At 40.1% G+C, this 18,102-nt stretch overlaps 2 protein-coding genes across 4 annotated transcripts in view; one reads left to right on the forward strand and one right to left on the reverse strand.

The window, feature by feature from the left end:
* Positions 1–11,015, reverse strand: part of pomgnt2 (protein O-linked mannose N-acetylglucosaminyltransferase 2 (beta 1,4-)) — a 30,438-nt gene extending 19,423 nt beyond the window's left edge. The window contains exon 1 of one of the 2 annotated variants that reach the window (XM_005742961.1): positions 10,711–11,015. The gene's annotated coding sequence lies outside the window, so the exon portion shown is untranslated. Of the gene's footprint in view, positions 1–3,038; positions 3,060–10,710 lie in introns of those variants that run through there. The other variant, XM_005742962.1, reaches the window with a different exon arrangement.
* Positions 11,016–15,944: 4,929 nt separating this feature from the next.
* On the forward strand, positions 15,945–17,742 carry LOC102207075 (SNF-related serine/threonine-protein kinase-like). 2 transcript variants are annotated; one of them, XM_005742963.2, is made up of 2 exons: positions 15,945–16,202; positions 16,929–17,742. In XM_005742963.2, the coding sequence occupies exon 2, from the start codon at positions 17,054–17,056 to the stop codon at positions 17,663–17,665; it is 612 nt and encodes a 203-aa protein (XP_005743020.1). In that variant the 5' UTR covers positions 15,945–16,202; positions 16,929–17,053; the 3' UTR covers positions 17,666–17,742. The 2 variants fall into 2 exon arrangements, with proteins under 2 accessions (XP_005743020.1, XP_005743021.1); XM_005742964.1 differs by having other exon boundaries at positions 15,945–16,145.
* Positions 17,743–18,102: the final 360 nt, after the last annotated feature.

Consider the following 18,102-nt stretch of genomic DNA (forward strand, 5'->3'; position numbering starts at 1 on the left):
TTTTTTTTAATTTGCCAAATGTTAAACTTTATTCTTTACTCATTTATTCTATCTTCTCAATTACAATCACTGTATACAACAGTATCAAAGGACCCCTGCTCCTCAGAACCCCCCATTACTTCTCACCAATTGCATTAACATCCACTGTCATGGGTGTATACAAAACCTTGCCTGCATCAGTTTTGCATACAGGATGTAGAATCATCAGGCATCTTTGCATCCCTTCAGCGCTCCAACACTTCACATCTACTTTTTTTTTTTTTTTTTTACTGTCATGCGTTTCCTCAGCAACACATGACAGTAAAAATAGGCACATAATTATTATCAACCATCTACACCAACACCAGGGCCCTTCAGGTGGTCCTCAATCCTAAATAAATTCTATGCATTTAACCTATCTAGTCTAGGTGTAGGACTAATGGACAGACAACATGGCTCTAGCTGTAAGCCCATGCAAGTCAAGGCTCCCAAAGAAAAGTCACAATATGAAAGACTTTTCTGTCTATGCATCAAGGACTCTGTTCTTTTTAAAGAAAAAAATAGATGTAAGGTAATTAAAAATATCAGACATTTTTTAAACCATAACCAATCAGGCTACAAAGCTCTGAGAAGAAACACAATTAGCGAGTTCATCACTATGAGCAACCATTACTTGTAGTCGTTTGATTTATTATTAATGTGAAAATATTGACTAATAGAACTTAGTCAAGACATACATGACAAAAGCACTAAAAACTAGTTGAATAATGAGCACGCAGCTGCTACTTTTTAAAAACACAGCAGCTGTGTGAGCCTGTAACAACAGAGCCCCCTGTTAGCCTAGTTCCATCAGCATGTGACTTTACACTGTCATTTTCTAGCAGCCAAATACTTACAACAGATTTAATAAATGCAAGGATTGGGGTAGTCAAAGGCTGATTTCACTATGATGAAATTCTGCATTAGTTTTGACGCTTATTTTCCTAATATCCAAATAAAATTTCAAAAGCAGGGCTGAGCACACTTCACTGCACAGTAATGCGGCTCACTCATACATTGCTGAGCTAAGAACCACAGCACAGGCTACCAGACTAGTAAGAAAATCCTTTTGTACATCAACACTTCTCTGCCCAATAAACCGTGCGGTAATGTGCCTACATGTATAATAATTTTCATCAAGCTGCCTAAAGTATGCATGAAATGGCATATATACAGTATATGAAGCAATGTGGAGAATAGCTTTTTCAAAGAAGACATGATTTGGGAGCAAAAGTGGTCTATGCATGAAAATAGCTTCAGCTTGTTTTATAGCCTTAGTTTTCAAGTAAAACGAAGGACAATACAGCTATTTTTGGTCTAAATTGCAAAACAATGTTTAAACAGCTTATTTTAGGCTTGAAATATAAATTATGGATAAATTAAACATGGATACAAGAAAATTATTCAACCCAATCTACCAGTGAGGCCAATAACCTTTTCCTTTGCATTAAAAAAAAACCCTTCCTGTTATTGGCTTGATGCAGCATTACAGGCTGACACCACATAATTGCATCATCAGTAATACTTAACAGTACTGCTTTCATAAGACATCTACAGCTTAGTCTGTGCTGCATCCACATCAGTGTAGAAACCACTGATGTCTGGTTCTTTATATGTTGTACCACACTATACATTACATGGAAAAAACAAAACACGTGACCCAGCCACTATGAAAAGGTGAAAGCAGGAAAGGATTTTTGTGTCACACATCAGGTGAGCAGTTTTCATTCAGCTTTCATTCATTAAATCATAATTCCCTGTGATTTTCTAGAAGTTGTGACATAAGCACTTCTTTAGACCAGCTTGGACTGGGAATTGATCAGTGGTACAAAAAAAGAGGGAAAATCTGTCTGTAAGCTTTGTATGTACTAATGTTGATAAAGCAAAACACGGTCAGCATCATCAAATGTTGATAAATTTGGAAGGGAACTATTTAATGGCTAACTAATGCTGAAATACTCTATTATACTTCCATTCAAGACAATGACAGTCTCATTAACTACTAGACAATACCATCCATCCATCTTCCTCCGCTTATCCGGGGTTGGGTTGTGGGGGAAGCAGCCTAAGCAGAGGAACCCAGACCTCCCTCTTCCCAGCCACCTCATCCAGCTTGTCCGGGGGAACACCAAGGCATTCCCAGGCCAGCCGAGAGATATAACCTCTCCTGGGTCCTGTTCCAGTGCGAGCTGGAGGACATCATCCGATGAAGCCAACAGAACCACATCATCAGGCTACTATCTAGTACTTCCCTGGTGGGGAAGCCTGGTCAAGTTTCTGTTGTGGCAGTCTTCCAGACTCCATCTCTGGTGTTTTACATTTTTGCTGGCAATAGAAATCTAATCTCAAGATCTGCCTCAAAGCAGAGTACTGCAGGTTCTACAGCCAGAAAGTGTACGGTCACTTGACTGAGGATGCAGAGGTGAACAGGGATTGCCATTGGAAGCTGAAGGCCAATCAAAGTATAATAACAAAGTAGTAATAAAGTATAATAGAAGCTTTGGTGGACAATGTGATGAGCTTTTGTAAACAACTATATACCAGCTTTCTCAAGTGTAGTCTTCCTATGGACTCAGGAGCACATAGAATGATCCTTGAACATTTCGTTCTTCTTGTTACAGGTCAATTCACCTCTTTCTTTGAACTATCAATCACTGCTCTCTCCATGCTAACACCAGCGTTACTGGGTTACTCTGGAGATGGTAAGCACCCTGATGATGTGGAAGGTAACACGGGGCAGTATTTAGCGTTTTAATGAGGATCCCGGAAAGCCGTGAAATCTCAGGGAGGAGTGGCAGAAGTATCCTGTGCACTGTAGCTGTTCAGCTGGTCCCAGCTGTTTATCATTCCTCATAGCTCACCATCCCTTCCCTTTTAGAGATAACCATCTCTCTTTTTCCATATCTTTATCTACTTTGAAAATCACCTCAGAGGGCCTACCCCTGCCTCTTTCAAAAACAGATTGAAAAAAAGAAAAACAGACACTGTATCACTAGAGTCCTTTCTTTTCTCCCCTGTACCTGTTTTTAGTTCCCTTCGGCCACTTGATTGCTGAGCTCTTCTGGCTGTGATGATGTGTCCTTATGTGTTGTCATCTTTATTCCTGAACTAAATGTGGCCTGTCAGATTGGATCAAGCTGCCTGGAGCTCAGTGTGGCACCAAAGAGAATTAACGGCCCAGTAGTCGTTATCTGGCTGTACAAAGACAAGTCACATAGTCTTTCTCTCATTTTGCATGTCTTTCTCAAATACATTTGGACAGACAGTTATACACACTTTGTTGGGTTACATAAACGCACTGCCATGCCATCCAGCACGGAGGTACAAAATCAGCCGGCTGCTTCATCACAGCTGGTAGCATGTCAGAAAATCTTCCAGGTCTGTGTTTGACACATCTCATGTCTACCCACTTGCCTAGATCAAACTGAGACAGATTACTTGACTGTTTGATAGCCAGCTCTTTAACAACATTTTCTTGCTTCCCTATATCATTTGCTAACAGTGACCCACTGTGCCTTCTGCAATATAGCAGATATAACATCAAGGCTTTTGTGCTGTCTCTTCTCCCCCAGGGATACAGGCGATGCAGAGGCTGGCGTGGACAATCTGCAGAATGTGTGTGAGTAAGTGACAGACAGACAAAAAAGGAACAAAGTGAGAAGGACAACCTCTGAAAACACTGCAGCACAGCACTTCAGCGCTGCCTCAGGACAACAGGCAATATTCCAGAGAAGGGACCGAAATAGAACAGGAAAAAAAAAGCTGGATGAACACTTAAGGATATCTGCCAGTGAACAAGATCTCAAGTTGCTGATCCTATCCGTTTTGGAGACTTGGGAGTCCTGTAAATTTAGAAGGATTTTCTTCCATACAAATTTGTGGAGGGCATGGTGGCAGGGGAAAAAAATCTTGAGCATCCTTTGGTGTTAAACTACTGTTAAAGGGTATGTCCATTTTCACTTGAATTAGAATTGTCTGCAAATAGTGACATATTAGTCCTTAGTTGTTAGGATTAACATTATCACGCCTGTGTGCAGCAAGGATGATGCAGACAATAACAAAATCTGTGTCAGGATGAAAGAGTAAAGGTATGATTTCAGTCTGAAGACATCTGCTGCCAGTTCTGCACAACTGAAGTTAAAGTTCCCACAAGAAAATCTGACTACAAACTACTCCAACATCATTTATCTACTTCTAAATTGGTGCTTTGTTTGTCATCTACCATTAAATTTTTCCTTTGTCTGAGTCATTGATCTTAATCTGAAGTCTTTTTTTTTTTTTCACTTCTCTGTAACAGCAATAAGTCTTAGCATTTTGAGAGATTTCCTCACAGTTTCATTTCTGGAAAAAAATGGCAGGAGATGCCATTAACTAGTCAAGAATTTATATTCTTTGCTGTAGCTAAGCATACTAAAAATACCTTTAGAAACTAGTGCTAGAACTGAGCTTCAAAATCCCTTTACAGTCAATTAATCCTGAAAGAAATAAACATACATGAAAAGACTCACTAGTCCTCCAAACAATATAATCCATCCATTCATATACGTACTTACAGTCACTTAACAGGGTCACATGGGCAGCATTCCAAGCACAAAGGGATGTCGGTGGTTTCAGAGGCAAAAATAAAATAAATAATAGATAACCACAATTTAGTACCACCTTTACACTTAATTCTAAATAGATATTTTCCTTCTGTTCTTAATGAAGGCTCTGGCAAATGTATACTTCTTGTCCCTGACACTTTAGGTAGGGCAAAACAAATATCAGGTCAATTAGAAACCCAAATCTTAGGAACTTAAAAGCTTTTTCACAGGATCTCCATGCATAATTCATAGCCACTCTGAGACAATCAGAGGTTTCACTAACTTCTGTTTTGCTCTGAAACACAAACAAAGAAGGATTTCTTTAAACTACGGCCTAAACTGCATTTAAAAATGCAATGAGTGTTTGAAAACCTGGCAGCCTGCAGTGGTCATATGCGATAGAGCCTAGTGAGGAACTAAATGGAAGACAGTCCTGGATGATTCCCAGAAACAAGCTTCAGACCAACCAACCTAGTCTTTATACTATACATAACTTCTGGTGTAAAACAGAGAAATAATTTTAGGAGACACTTCTGATAAAGCACCGGTTGGTCATACCTATACTAGCAACAGGCTTCGCATTGGAGCCTGTTAGAAGATCAGACTCAGAGTTTCTTCCATTTGGAGCCAAAGCCTTCCAAGTAACATATGTTTGTGTTGTCCTACACACTCTGAAAGCACTATAAACCAAGCCAAACGTAACAAAATACTATATGAAGGTTTCTGGGGTGTCACGCTTTTACCATGAACACAGCAACAAACGTCCAATGTCATGGGTTTAGGAGCTGGTAAGAGAAACATGAGCCAGCTGTCACTCATTCAAGTGTCAGACATTAAAGTCTTCTATAAACTGTCTCAACAGCACCCAAATTAGAGAGCCTGAACTTAGTGAATGGGAGCATAATTAGTCAATGAAAGACAAGAAAAAGATGATTTTTGAATAAGGTACTCCCACATTGGCTTCAGCCCCAGTATAATTGCCACAAATGGCTTGTTACAGTCTTCTGAAGCCAAAAGGCCAAAACCACCCACAGGTACTTCCCAGCTGTAGTGGGTATTCTTGAGCTTATAATCAACACACCATTATATGGGTCAACTGCTCTGAATATGAGCTGGTTAGGAGACAGTACAGGAATTGTACCTCCTACGCTAACATAATCAGAGCATTATAAAATACAGCTTCTGCTGGCTCACTGTTCTACTTTGCTGACATGGGACCAAACTAACTGAGTTCTTGACCTTCTTTGACAGAACGTTGATTTCTAGTGTAGCCCTAGTGTTTACCAGAGAGTTATAGACCTCTATCTGGGGTGATGGAGTGATCAGAGTCCATCAATTTCTATAAATAACCTATAAATTTAAATAACCAAGTAAGTCTCAGCAGAGCTACCTTCTCCTGAGTCTAACTACAACTCCATCACTGTAGCAGCGGATGAACCATTCCTTCATGAGCTGCAAGTGCTGGTTAGTGCAGGACTCTAGCTCACAGCAGAAGGTACCAGCTTCAGTCCAAGACAGAGGGATTGGAGTATGTCAGTGGAGCATGCTCTCTGGGGAAGCAGCTGAATAATATCAAGGACTGCAATAATGGTGAACTGGCCACTGGGCCAGCAGGCAGGAAACTTATGTGTGTAGAAGAGCCACAACTAGCTGGTTAGCAGTGACTGAACTTTAAAACAATCAGATTTTGCTCAGTAAGTTCAGCAGTTCAGCAGCTCAGCAATAAATTGGCACATATACTTGGCCACCCATTAATATATATGTGTGGCTCATCCAAATAAAAACTAAAACAATAAAACACTGAGCCCACTTAAAACCCAAAGTTCAATAAGCTTTAGGAAGATGACCTTCATGTAATACCTAAAGTGTTCTCTAATTGCATTTTTCGTTACATGTATAATGAATTTCTAACAAAGGCTGCAGAGTGCTACACCCTCTAAAGCATGCAGAAAAAAAGAACAAAAATGAAACATCAATTTCAAATGATTTTTATGAAGGATGAAAAAAAAAAACCATGCCTAAATGACAAAAGCCTGGATGTGCCTCTTCTGGTGCCATAGTCACTGACACTGTGGGTCACTGTGCCAAAAATGGTGCCTTCCATTTATCTGACTCATGGGACTGATGATTTGAGGCACATGTACATCAGCTCCACCACCAGCCTCTTAAGCTATGATCACCTGAAGAGGCCTCTTATGGTATAAATCTCTCTCCAGAGGCGTTTGTCTGCCTTTGCAGTGGTATGTTTTCTGACTTAGCCTAATGTATAATCTGCTTTCCAACAAACTGAACTGAACCCATACTGTGTGCACCAGAGTTGCTGTAAAAAGTAATGAGAGTCAATTTTGCTCAGCACTTAGGGGATATGGAAATGCATAAATATAACTTATTTCCACTGTTAAAAATGTAGGGGTCTTCACAGAGGGGACTCAAAATCTGCTAAATAAGCCAGAGCTATAGTGAAAGGTTGCAGAGAATGGCTTTGAATTATTCCAAAGACAAGAGCAGAAATGCAGATCATATTGGAAGTATAAAAGGGACAGGGCAAAGAAACAAAGCCAGGTGACACGTCAAGTCAAATCGCTTATGGTGATGTTATCAAGATGTGACATTATAACCACTGGATCACTTTATTGGTAAATATAAATTATTGAAGGAACACAAGTATGGTTTTAGGGAAAATGGAAGTACTACTTATGTATTAATGGTGATGTTGAAGAAATGCCACAATACTGATCTACAGAAACTTAATACAACATATTACAGTGAATTATTGAGAAAGTTGGCGACATAAAGGCACAAGCTCATACCTGGATTAAAAAGCTGTTTGGAAAATAATGTGAAAATTCATTCATCATTTTCGTAATTTAGAAAGGCTACATTTGGATATTTTAGAGATTGGTCCAAACATTTTTTATGCTTTTTGCACTGCTTTTAATGTGAGTAGCTTCCCACTTACCCTCTATCTTGCTTATGGAACATTGCTTTTCAAAAGAAGACAGATGGATAAATTGAAGGAACGAAGGTTTGCAGATGTGCAGCATTTTGAAAATGACTACCTTTGTGGTTCTGGTGTTAAAACAAACATGAATTCTCACTAGGATTTCAGTCTGTTTGGATTAATGTCTGATTCAGAAAACATGCAAAAAGAATATTGGAAACTCCAGAAATATGAAATAACATCTTGTCTGTGAGTTTATCGACCATGAATACCACAAAAGCTTCACTGTGGTATTTTTATTTTCACAGCTCCAGTGTCATTACTGTGAACACCTCTTGTGAACCAATATAGAGGCAACAGCAAGCCGGTTTCCATTTGCTCAGAGTGCTAGGTTACAAAGGTGCACACCAAAGGACCATGATCAGACTGATAGTTATTCTTATTTTTGACAGTACTTATTATTATCAATCAGCTGATAAATGAATATGACAAAAGGGGATGTGTGGGATTAATCCTCCCTTTCTCAAAGGAAAACACAGCTATGGATGCATATGAATGATGTTTGCCTTAGATAATCACTGACTTGAGTCAAGTGCTGCTGACTCTTATAATTACAGTTCAAAGATACCTTGCTTGTATTCTGTGGTTTAATCTACAGTTTGCTTTTGAAATATATCATAACTTTCTTATCACACAAACAGTGGCAGTTGGTGGTTAAAAGAAAAAAAAATAATTTTGGGTGGGTGCAATTGGGTCTGACAGATCAAACAATGAATGTCATGAAAAAAAACACAAACACAAATAACCCAGCTGTTCCACTATACTAAGCCTGAAAAAAGGTGAAGCTTCATGCTATTGTACAAGTGGCTACAGCTGCTCTCATGTCTTTTGCACTTTTCTGTTAAGTGCTTTATCATATAGCCTGCAGGGGAACGTTTGTGTATATGCTCTCCCACGGTCCGTGGACTGCTGCTGTCTAATTCCGGATGGTCGAGTTCAAGCCCTTTGATTCTTTTCTTCGACCAACTGCCTTAAAAACAGAGTGTTGCTGTAAACAAACAACTGATTTTAACCCTGTTTCAGCAGCACTTGAAGTCACCATTCTTGGTCAAAAGCTAGCTAATGAGCATCTGTTCTTCTTCTTCAAAACAAGAGTGGCTGTGGTGTGACGATGTGTGAATGACATGAATGAATCAAATTCTTAAACAAGGCAGGTAATCCATGCCGACTGGTTCAGGATGCACAAAATTGCACCCCAAGGGGTGAATTCAATGCTCCAACTGACATGACAGGAAAACTTTCAGTGTGTACATAGACTCCCATTACTCTGTTTAAACTAAGTGCGTGTTATTTACAACATCACCCAAAAATCTATATTCAAACCCTTCATGGTCACAAAATTGAAAAATTGAAACTGTTAATTGCATTAAAGGACTCTGCCTGGAGGTTAGACTCCAGGACTTTTAAGAACCATGTGGAACATTTACCAAGAAAATTAGAATAGAATGACTTTATTGTCCAAATTAATGGAAAATTGTCAGAATAAAAATTCTGGTGGCTATCAGCCAACATACATACATATGCATATAAAAATTCAATACAACTATAGAAATAAATCACAGCATCTTATTAATTAGTATGCTGATTGCTTTTGGCACAAATGATCCCGTATACACCTTTTTACTAGCTAGATGCATCCTATAAAATCGTTCAGAGGTCATTATTTCAAATTCAAAATAAAGGTGTTCACATTCTGCAACAATAGGCCGGGCTTTACTTAAGACAGCCTGATGACAAAGCTTATCCAATGAAGTTTGGTGTCGACCAATCAGTTCTGACAATCCTGTTCAGTTCTTCCTATTTTCAACAATCGAGGTACCATACCAGACTAAGATACTGAACTGAAGCATGCTTTCAATCAAGCTGACATCAACTCTTTCCACAGTTGTGGCTAACTGCAGAGCCTCCCAATATCCTGATAAGAAAAAAATTCTTATTAGCAGTCTTGTAAATGGAATTAGCATTAACTATAAAAGTTTATCTTTACATTAATATATGTTCCCAGACTTCCACAGACTGACCAGAGAGTGAAAGACCTTTTATGGAGCCTGTGTAATTCAAGACAAGCTCTTTCACATTGGCAAAATTAATCAACAACCAATGAGAGTTATGCCATTATTCCAACCTACATTCCTGAGCAAAACAGTTAGAGTTGCTACAAAAGAGATCCACAACAGCTATGTCGTCAGCATATTTGAACATTTCCGCATTCCTATCCTGCAGCTGCATGTAATTTACATAAACATAAACTGGCATAACGATGGAACATACCGTTGAGGGGCCCCGTAGTAACGTGATTTAACTGACAAAATTTATTGATGACAAAGGTTGGTTGGCTGGTTATGTATGTAGAAACAAATCTTGATTTAAATCAACAAGTTGCAGGCTCATGCACTAGAATTGCACACTAGAATATTGTGCAATCCACAATTTTTGCTTGATTAACCTTCTAGGTCCACCGTGAATCCTCTTGATTCTGTGGATCACAGTGCATTACAGTTTATCACAGGTGATTACTGTCTTACTCACCATTGCACCTTATATGAAAAAGTGGGGTGATCCTACCTCGCAAATCGAAGAGAGCAGCACTGTACCAAGGCTCGATTGCAAATAGTGCCTGCTTACCTTTGTTCTTAGACTGAATTTAAACACTGTACACAGCACCTCTTAGATGTACAAAACTATGAATCTACATTCTGTTACCTTTTAACATGTAATATTTATTTATCTTCAGATATATTGTGGTGCTATATGATTTGGCTATGTGTCTAAATTTGCTATATGGTTCTTGGAAATAGATCTCTTATTTTAAAACATACATTTATCAAATTTATCATTAAATATAATAAATAACCGCTAAAAAAAATCTTAATAATAATCGTAGCTACATGCATGAATGTATTTTTCAGGTTAGGTTAAGTACTACTTTATACAAACACGTCAAACACATCTATGCGTGAGCTGGTAGCCGCTGGACACGTTTCCCCCTGTGATATTTACCAACACCTGCAAAGGCAAAGCCCGGTGACAGTGAAGCTGAAGGAATTTCACAAGAACAGAACTGTGTCCCAGCAAAGCAAAAAGCTTTACCTGAACTGCAACTCTTACCTTAGGTCTAAGTGAAAATGTTGATTTTGTCTTTCAAGACAGTTGAGAGGTTAGCTCATTTGGGCAGCATCAGCGTCTCAGTATGTTGCAGAGTCGAAAGCAAAGACGTGTAGTGGAAACGGAAAGAAAAGCATACCGGCGTACACGGCAGCTGTGAGTAACCAAAAAAACACCCGCGTGTTCAGTCATGAAATTTCTCCGAGACTCGGCCGGGGGGTTTTGCTCTTGTTTACAAGCTAGCCTAGCGCTCACAAAAGCAGAACCAGAGAGATCATCTGCCTGAATACCGACTCCACTCTGCTGTGTCCAGTCTCCACCTACCGCCGAGGGGAATCCCGCGCTCAGATCTCGCGATGACACGAGCTCTCTCACAAACGCTCCTGTGTGTGACTACCTAGTAGTGATGTGCGATACCACTGATTTCCTTTCCGATCCGATACCAAGTAAAATTCAGGGTGGTATCGATGATGCTGATCCGATACCGATTCTCTGTACAAAAACTTAATGTTTAATTGTATTTCATAATACAATATAGAATTGCGTTATGTAATTGTAATAATAATATAATAATTGCTTAATGATGCAGAATAATCATATAGAAATAAAAAACCTGAGGTTGTGCGCTATTTGAGTATGTTGCCTGCCTGCAGCACTAAAGGACTCCGCGAGAGACGCCTGTCTCACCCTAGCAGCACCTGTCCTTCTCCTCCTCTTCAGTTCGCGTGATGAAACTGATGCAGTAAAAAAAAAAGAAAGAAAATAATCCAGCATTCATTTTATGAATAGTTGCAGCTCTGCTTTGTTGGACAAGATTTGAACTGATACAGAAAACAAACATGTGAAATTAAATGTTACATATGGTACAAGACAATTGAAATGGTAAATGCAACTGGGTCCCAATCCGGGTCCCAGTCCGGGTCATTTGGCAGATGACAAGGTATGTACTGACAATTTTGCCTAATATTTAATCTGTTATTATTAATCTATTGTAGGAACCTTGCATTATTTGGATCATCGCTAGTGGGAAGTGCACTGGTGTGTGATGGGAAGACAAACATAAAGCAACACTCCCATCTTGAGTTTGAAAAAAGAAAAGCAAGCAAGAGGATTGTTTCTGTTGTTACTCCATCTATTCATAATCTCTTTATAAATACAAACGCAGCTCTGTCATAACCAAAGCATAAGGGAACATGAAAGTGACTGATAATCCTGAAAACCAACAGGTTATGACAAATTAAAGGATGACAAATAGCTTCCAGAATTACTTTAGTGCTCCTTGTTATAGACACTGCTCAACTAACTGGCTAACTTATTAACTAAATAAATAAATAAATAAATACATGAATAAATAAACATAATAAAGGAACGCTTATTCATCACAGTATATTATCAGGTCAGTTAAACTGGGGTATTAATCTGCTCGGTTAAGTAGCAGACAGGGTTGTTAATCAGTTTCAGCCTCTTTGGTATTAATGATGTTAACAACAATTGCAACACTGAGATAACCACTAAAACAGTAATGGTTGTACGGATGGAACCCACTGAAATTTGTTTCAGGATGAAAACTGCCCTATAAAATGACCTTTCTTAGTGGGCCCTGTGCTCACTGCTCAGCACTGTGGAGCCCAGTTGGCATTTTCATAAAATACCAGAATTGTCAGATTGTCCACTGGTGCTGTGTATTTTCACACATACTAACATGAAATCCTTCTTCATGTGACAGATGTGAAAGGAAGACAAGTCATTAGAACTTTAAGCTGCCTTGTTGGGTCTGTGATGGTTGAGGGAGGCATATGGGATGCACAGACCGTGCACATAAAAGCCTGGCCTCATGTGATGCAGTTCCTAGAGGATGAACGATTTTATACCATTGACTGCCCTCCATGCTCACCTGATGTAATCCAATAGAACACCTCTGGGACTTTATGTTTTGGTCCATAGGACACTGCCAGGTTGCCCCTCAGGCTGTCCAGATGCTCAGTCATGCCCTGGAACAGATCAGAATCAGAATACTTTATTAATCCTGAAGGAAATTATGGGTTACAGCAGGCAGCATGCTGGATAGCGCATGCGCACAAACAAAGGAACCCTCTGACCAAACATACCCTACACAAATATCACATTGGGGAGATAGGTCAATGAGGAAATCCCACAGTAAACCATCTGTCGTCTCATTCAGAGTATGCCACAACATTGTCAGTCATGCATGTCAGTCAAGCAGATTGTTTCAACTTTTATTTTTGGGACGTCTCCTAAATTCCTCTGTAGTTTGGTCATTTCCATCAACCCTGACCTTGGCCCTGTCGCCATCAATTGGCACTTTCTCTTCTCTGGCCAAAACTTAGCCCTAAACACAACAACAAACTGCTCCAACAAGAGATATTTGGTCTTGTACCTGCTTAGCTTCCAGAATGAGATTAAATTGGCACATGCTCAGTGTGTTATGGCAGTACGTTGTTGCTTTGATCACAAAGTAAGAATTTATGGATTCAAAGGGCTAACCTGGGCGTATGAACTCTCACTCAAACCCCAACCCTACCCAATATTCTAAAGCCCTAACCCCATCCTTGGCTGTAACCGTAACCATTGGAGTAACCCAACCCCTGGCCCTAATCCTATTGGTTAGAGTTATTGCTTGTTTTACCAAAGAACTAACATTAAAAATGTATACTCTCTGCCCATTTCCGTATTTTTCCATGATCTTTCTCTACACATCAGGAACATTCCCATTCTGAAAAAACAAGATAAACTTTAAGCCCCTGGTATTCCCAGGTGGTCTTCTATTCAAGTACTAACCAGGCCCAATCCCGCTTAGCTTCTGAGATGAGACAAGATCAAGCAAGCTCAGGTTGATATAGCTGTAAGCTGATCTTTGTAGCACAAACTGGGAATTTATGGATTCGAAGAGTGAACCTAGCTGTACTGTCTCTGTCTCTCGGAACTACAACCTTTCCAATATTCTGAAACCCAAATTTTCTAAAACCCTAACACTAACATGGTACATGTGTATTCTTTCATGGGCTTCTGCCTTATTTTTCAATGCTCTTTCTCTCCACATCAGGAGCAGTACCTTTCTGAAAAACAAGAAAAGCCTATAGAACCTGGTATTCCCAGGCGGTCCAAGTACTAACAAGGCCCCACTCTGCTTAGCTTCGGAGATCACATGAGATAGGGCATGCTCGGGGTGGTGAGCTCGCAAGCTGCCACTTGGAGCAAAAACTGGAAATTTATGGATTCAAAGGGTGAACCTGGGTGTATGTTCTCTCACTCAAACCCCAACCCTACCCAATATTCTAAAGCCTTAACCCCATCCTTGGCTGTAACCCTAACCATTGGAGTAACCCAACCCCTGGCCCTAATCCTATTGGTTAGAGGTATTGCTTTGTTTTACCAAAAAACTAATATTAAAAATATATATTCTTTGGGCTCACAAACTGGGAATTTATGGATTTGAAGGGTTAACCTAGCTGTGCTGTCTCTGTCTCTCAGAACTCCAACCTTCTAAAACCCTAACCTTAACCCCAACCCTGGCTGTATACCTAATCACTGAGGTAACCCAATCACTGGCCCTAACCTGATTGCTCGGATGTTTCTCTTGTCTGATCAAAAAACTAATATCAAAACAGACACTAAACTGTCCCAACTAGACATAAATGACTTTTGGACATTACTAACAGGTTATACAAAATGGATGCATTAAATGTGTACAATTTAATGGGTCACTGCCTTAATTTTCAGTGCTCTTTTTCTAGACATCAGGAGCAGTGAAAAACAGGAAAAGCTTACAGCACCTGGTATTCCCAGATCCAAATACTAACTATATGTATGTATGCTAAACTGTCAAAACCTGCTGCCTGTCACACAAACTGGCATTTTATGGATTCAAATGATAAATCTGGTAGCCACTGCTCCTGTTGCAGAGCTCTTTACTTAAGTGTAAATAAACACTTTGAACTTTCCAACTATTTTTGAGTCTGCTTTGTGAGTTTGTGCAAGAATTTGGTATGACAAAGAGGAAATAGGCCTATGAGCTGGAGGAGCAAAACTGAATAATTTATATGTTAAATTTAGCTCTGCTGTATTTGCTCAGCATTTATGTAGCTACCGTAGAGCACAACACAACGGGATATGAATTACTCAACTTTATCTTGTTGCACATAAACTCTGAATGTCTTACATTTGTTATGTATTTATATGTATGTCTTTTGATTTTGTTATTTTTCACTGCACACATTTCAACATGGAAAATGCACCTTCTCTGTGTGGAATACTTCTGACTGAGCGAGCAAAAAATAAAAGCTGCAACTGAATAATGAAAGTCACTAAGCACCTGTGAGGGAAAGCTGGATGTTCAGTGAATCATTGAGCCAGATAACATGCCTTACTGGCAGATCAGGTATAGGTACACTGTGTGATAGAGCAAAAATAGAGAGAAAAGGTTTAAAGATCACAATTTTCAACTAAGAGTAATACTGAATAAGAGAAGAGAAAGAATGCGGAGTAAAGGCCTAAACATAGATCTGATTGTCTGACACTAGGTGTCAGTGCACACCTTTTACTGCAAAGACCAAACAACAGAGACAGGGAATATGTCCGAAAATGAGGTTTGTGTTAAAGTCAACCTGAAACCCAATTATTTCAGGTTGATTATCACTTTTGACATTTTTCTGTTTTTAAAAATCACGGAAGAAGTAAAGTACTTCCTGCTATCTCATAGTGTACGGTTTTTGAACTTTCAGGGAAATGTGTCATTATTATTATTATTATTATTGTAACATTATCGTTATTTTTGTTGTTGCTGCAGTATCTGTCTACAATATTTGTGTTGTTCAGCAACCTTTTCCAATCAAGACTGTTTGACGTCAGAGTTGAATGCGGTTGATGATGCTGATATGCTACCTTCAAGTACTCCTCGAAAGAACCTGTATTCAGTCTGCTAGATTGTGAATATATACAATTTGCTGATGCCTGTCCAAATGACTACGACCTTATTAGTGTCAATTAGCAATAATAACAAAAGCGATCAAAAACAATTAGTGTCTATACTGTAGGTTCCATGAAAAAAAATGCTACCTTGTTATTGCATTTAAAAAATTTTTAATGGTTTTGTAGTTAATCGTGATCCATATCTATTCAAGAAAGGAAATACGTTTTATACCTTGTGTATAATGTTTAAAGCAATTCTATGATAAGTGTGACGGTGTGACATTTTTGACACTTTCAGCACCCGAAGGCAGCACCACAGCCCCGCCGCTTCGGCTGGGAGGATACTACCATTCCGATTAGGGCAGCTGTTGCCAACGATGCAATGCCTCCTTCATGGAATGAACGCTGGGCATAGGCACCGTGTAGTGCCGTGGTCTTCTTGAAGAGGCTGCACCGTCCTGGTCTTTTGTGATTATTCGCCACAAACAAACAGCCCCGGAGCGCATAAGGTACCCGGTGAAGACTTGGACTCGCGGGTTTATGGTTAGCGGAGAGAAGCTGGAGCGGTGAGCTTGAGTGAACCGTAGTAACTTTAGCTTGCTATATGCTACATGCTAACTAAGGCTAGCTGGGTGGTATTGAAAGAAACACCTGTTCCCCCGAGTGACCAAAACGAAAAATGAGTTTGTGTTGAAAATTCTGTAGGGTGGGCTGGTGACGTTCCGTTGTTTCAAAGTGATTAACGTGAGTCATCCGGTAAGCTAACATAGGATCAATCAATGAACAACGAGCTACCCCCGTCCCCCGGGTGGGAGCTAACGTTAGTTGGTTGTGCTACCTCCGGGCCCGTTACACAGCTGAGTTACGAGCTTAAACTCTGCCGTTGTTGTAACAAGTATTTTTAAACATTTAATGTATGTATACATATTAGGAAAGTTCAATTTTTATCAGTACGAGGCAACGAGTTGGGATGCATTAGCTGGTGCAGCAGTTAGCAACCACCCTGTCAAAACAAGCCCAAGCTCACTGCATTCAGAAAGCTGAGTGGTTAAACACACCGGGTTTTGTGCTAACATATATATGTTCAGTACGCTTAGCTGAACTAAATTAATTCTGTCATGTAGCCAAGCATATTCTGTATAACGCTGTATAAAGAGACAGGCAGATGCATTTAGGCTAGACTGACATGTCACCACAATGGAAAAAGGTGCTTCTCTCTGTTTTTTTAACATCAGCTTTTCTCATGACAGGCAATTAATGCATTTTGCTTGTTTGTGTCTTCTGCGCATTAGGAAGCTGGAACCATGGGTTTAACATTAAGCCTTTGATGAACTGAAATAAGCTGGACCCTCTTGACTCATCCAACCCGCTCCTGCCCATATCGGGGGCTCCCCTTTCCCCCTCACCTTCCAGAGTTATGGCAGGCTTTAAGCGTGGCTACGATGGCAAGATCGCCGGCCTGTACGACCTGGACAAGACCCTGGGCCGTGGCCACTTCGCTGTAGTCAAGCTGGCACGCCATGTCTTCACTGGGGAGAAAGTGGCGGTGAAGGTGATTGACAAGACTAAGCTAGACACAGTGGCGACAGGCCACCTTTTCCAGGAGGTCCGCTGCATGAAGCTGGTGCAGCACCCCAACATTGTGCGCCTGTATGAAGTGATAGATACGCAGACGAAGCTTTATCTCATCCTGGAGCTTGGAGATGGAGGAGATATGTTTGACTACATTATGAAGCATGAGGAGGGCTTGAACGAAGAGTTGGCTAAGAAATATTTTGCCCAAATTGTCCACGCTATCTCCTACTGTCATCGGCTGCACGTGGTGCACAGGGACTTGAAACCCGAGAACGTGGTGTTCTTTGAAAAACAAGGGCTGGTCAAGCTCACTGACTTTGGATTCAGTAACAAGTTTCAGCCAGGAAAAAAGCTGACCACCAGCTGTGGATCTTTGGCATACTCAGCTCCTGAAATACTACTGGGTGATGAGTATGATGCTCCGGCTGTAGGTATGCAAAAGATGTTTGGCTGATGAATGATGGTAAAGAAATGAAATGAGTCACACAGCTAATTAGAACATTGTATTGGTGAGTTGCAGAGGTGTGTACTAGACAGGATGTGAATGTTGATGCAGCGCATTTTTAAAAGTGTAATGCACTCATTAAGTTTCAGCAGTCATTTTATCTTCCACTGAAGAGCACCGGGCCTGTTGCCTTGAGCACTAGTTCACTATCTTGTCCACGTTATTAACTCCCCTAGCTCTTCCAAAAAAGGAAAGGAAAAAAAGACAAAACTAAAAACATTGTCAGAAAACAGGCTTTTGGAATCAAACTGCACAGAACGTCTTTTCAAAGTCACGTTAATAGCCAGTTTTAGCACACAGCAGTGTGATGGGTGGGAATGTGGCTAGCACCTGTTTCACACAGTTTTCTCACCCTGCTGTGACACATCGGCACTTAGTCTTTATAC

Source organism: Pundamilia nyererei, unplaced genomic scaffold, assembly GCF_000239375.1.
Source record: "Pundamilia nyererei isolate P.nyererei 1_Seehausen unplaced genomic scaffold, PunNye1.0 scaffold00125, whole genome shotgun sequence".
NCBI classification, from domain to species: Eukaryota; Metazoa; Chordata; class Actinopteri; order Cichliformes; family Cichlidae; genus Pundamilia; species Pundamilia nyererei.

Excerpts from the sequence above, each read along its gene's own strand:
- LOC102207075 (XM_005742963.2), top strand. The coding sequence starts at position 17,054 with ATGGCAGGCTTTAAGCGTGGCTACGATGGCAAGATCGCCGGCCTGTAC.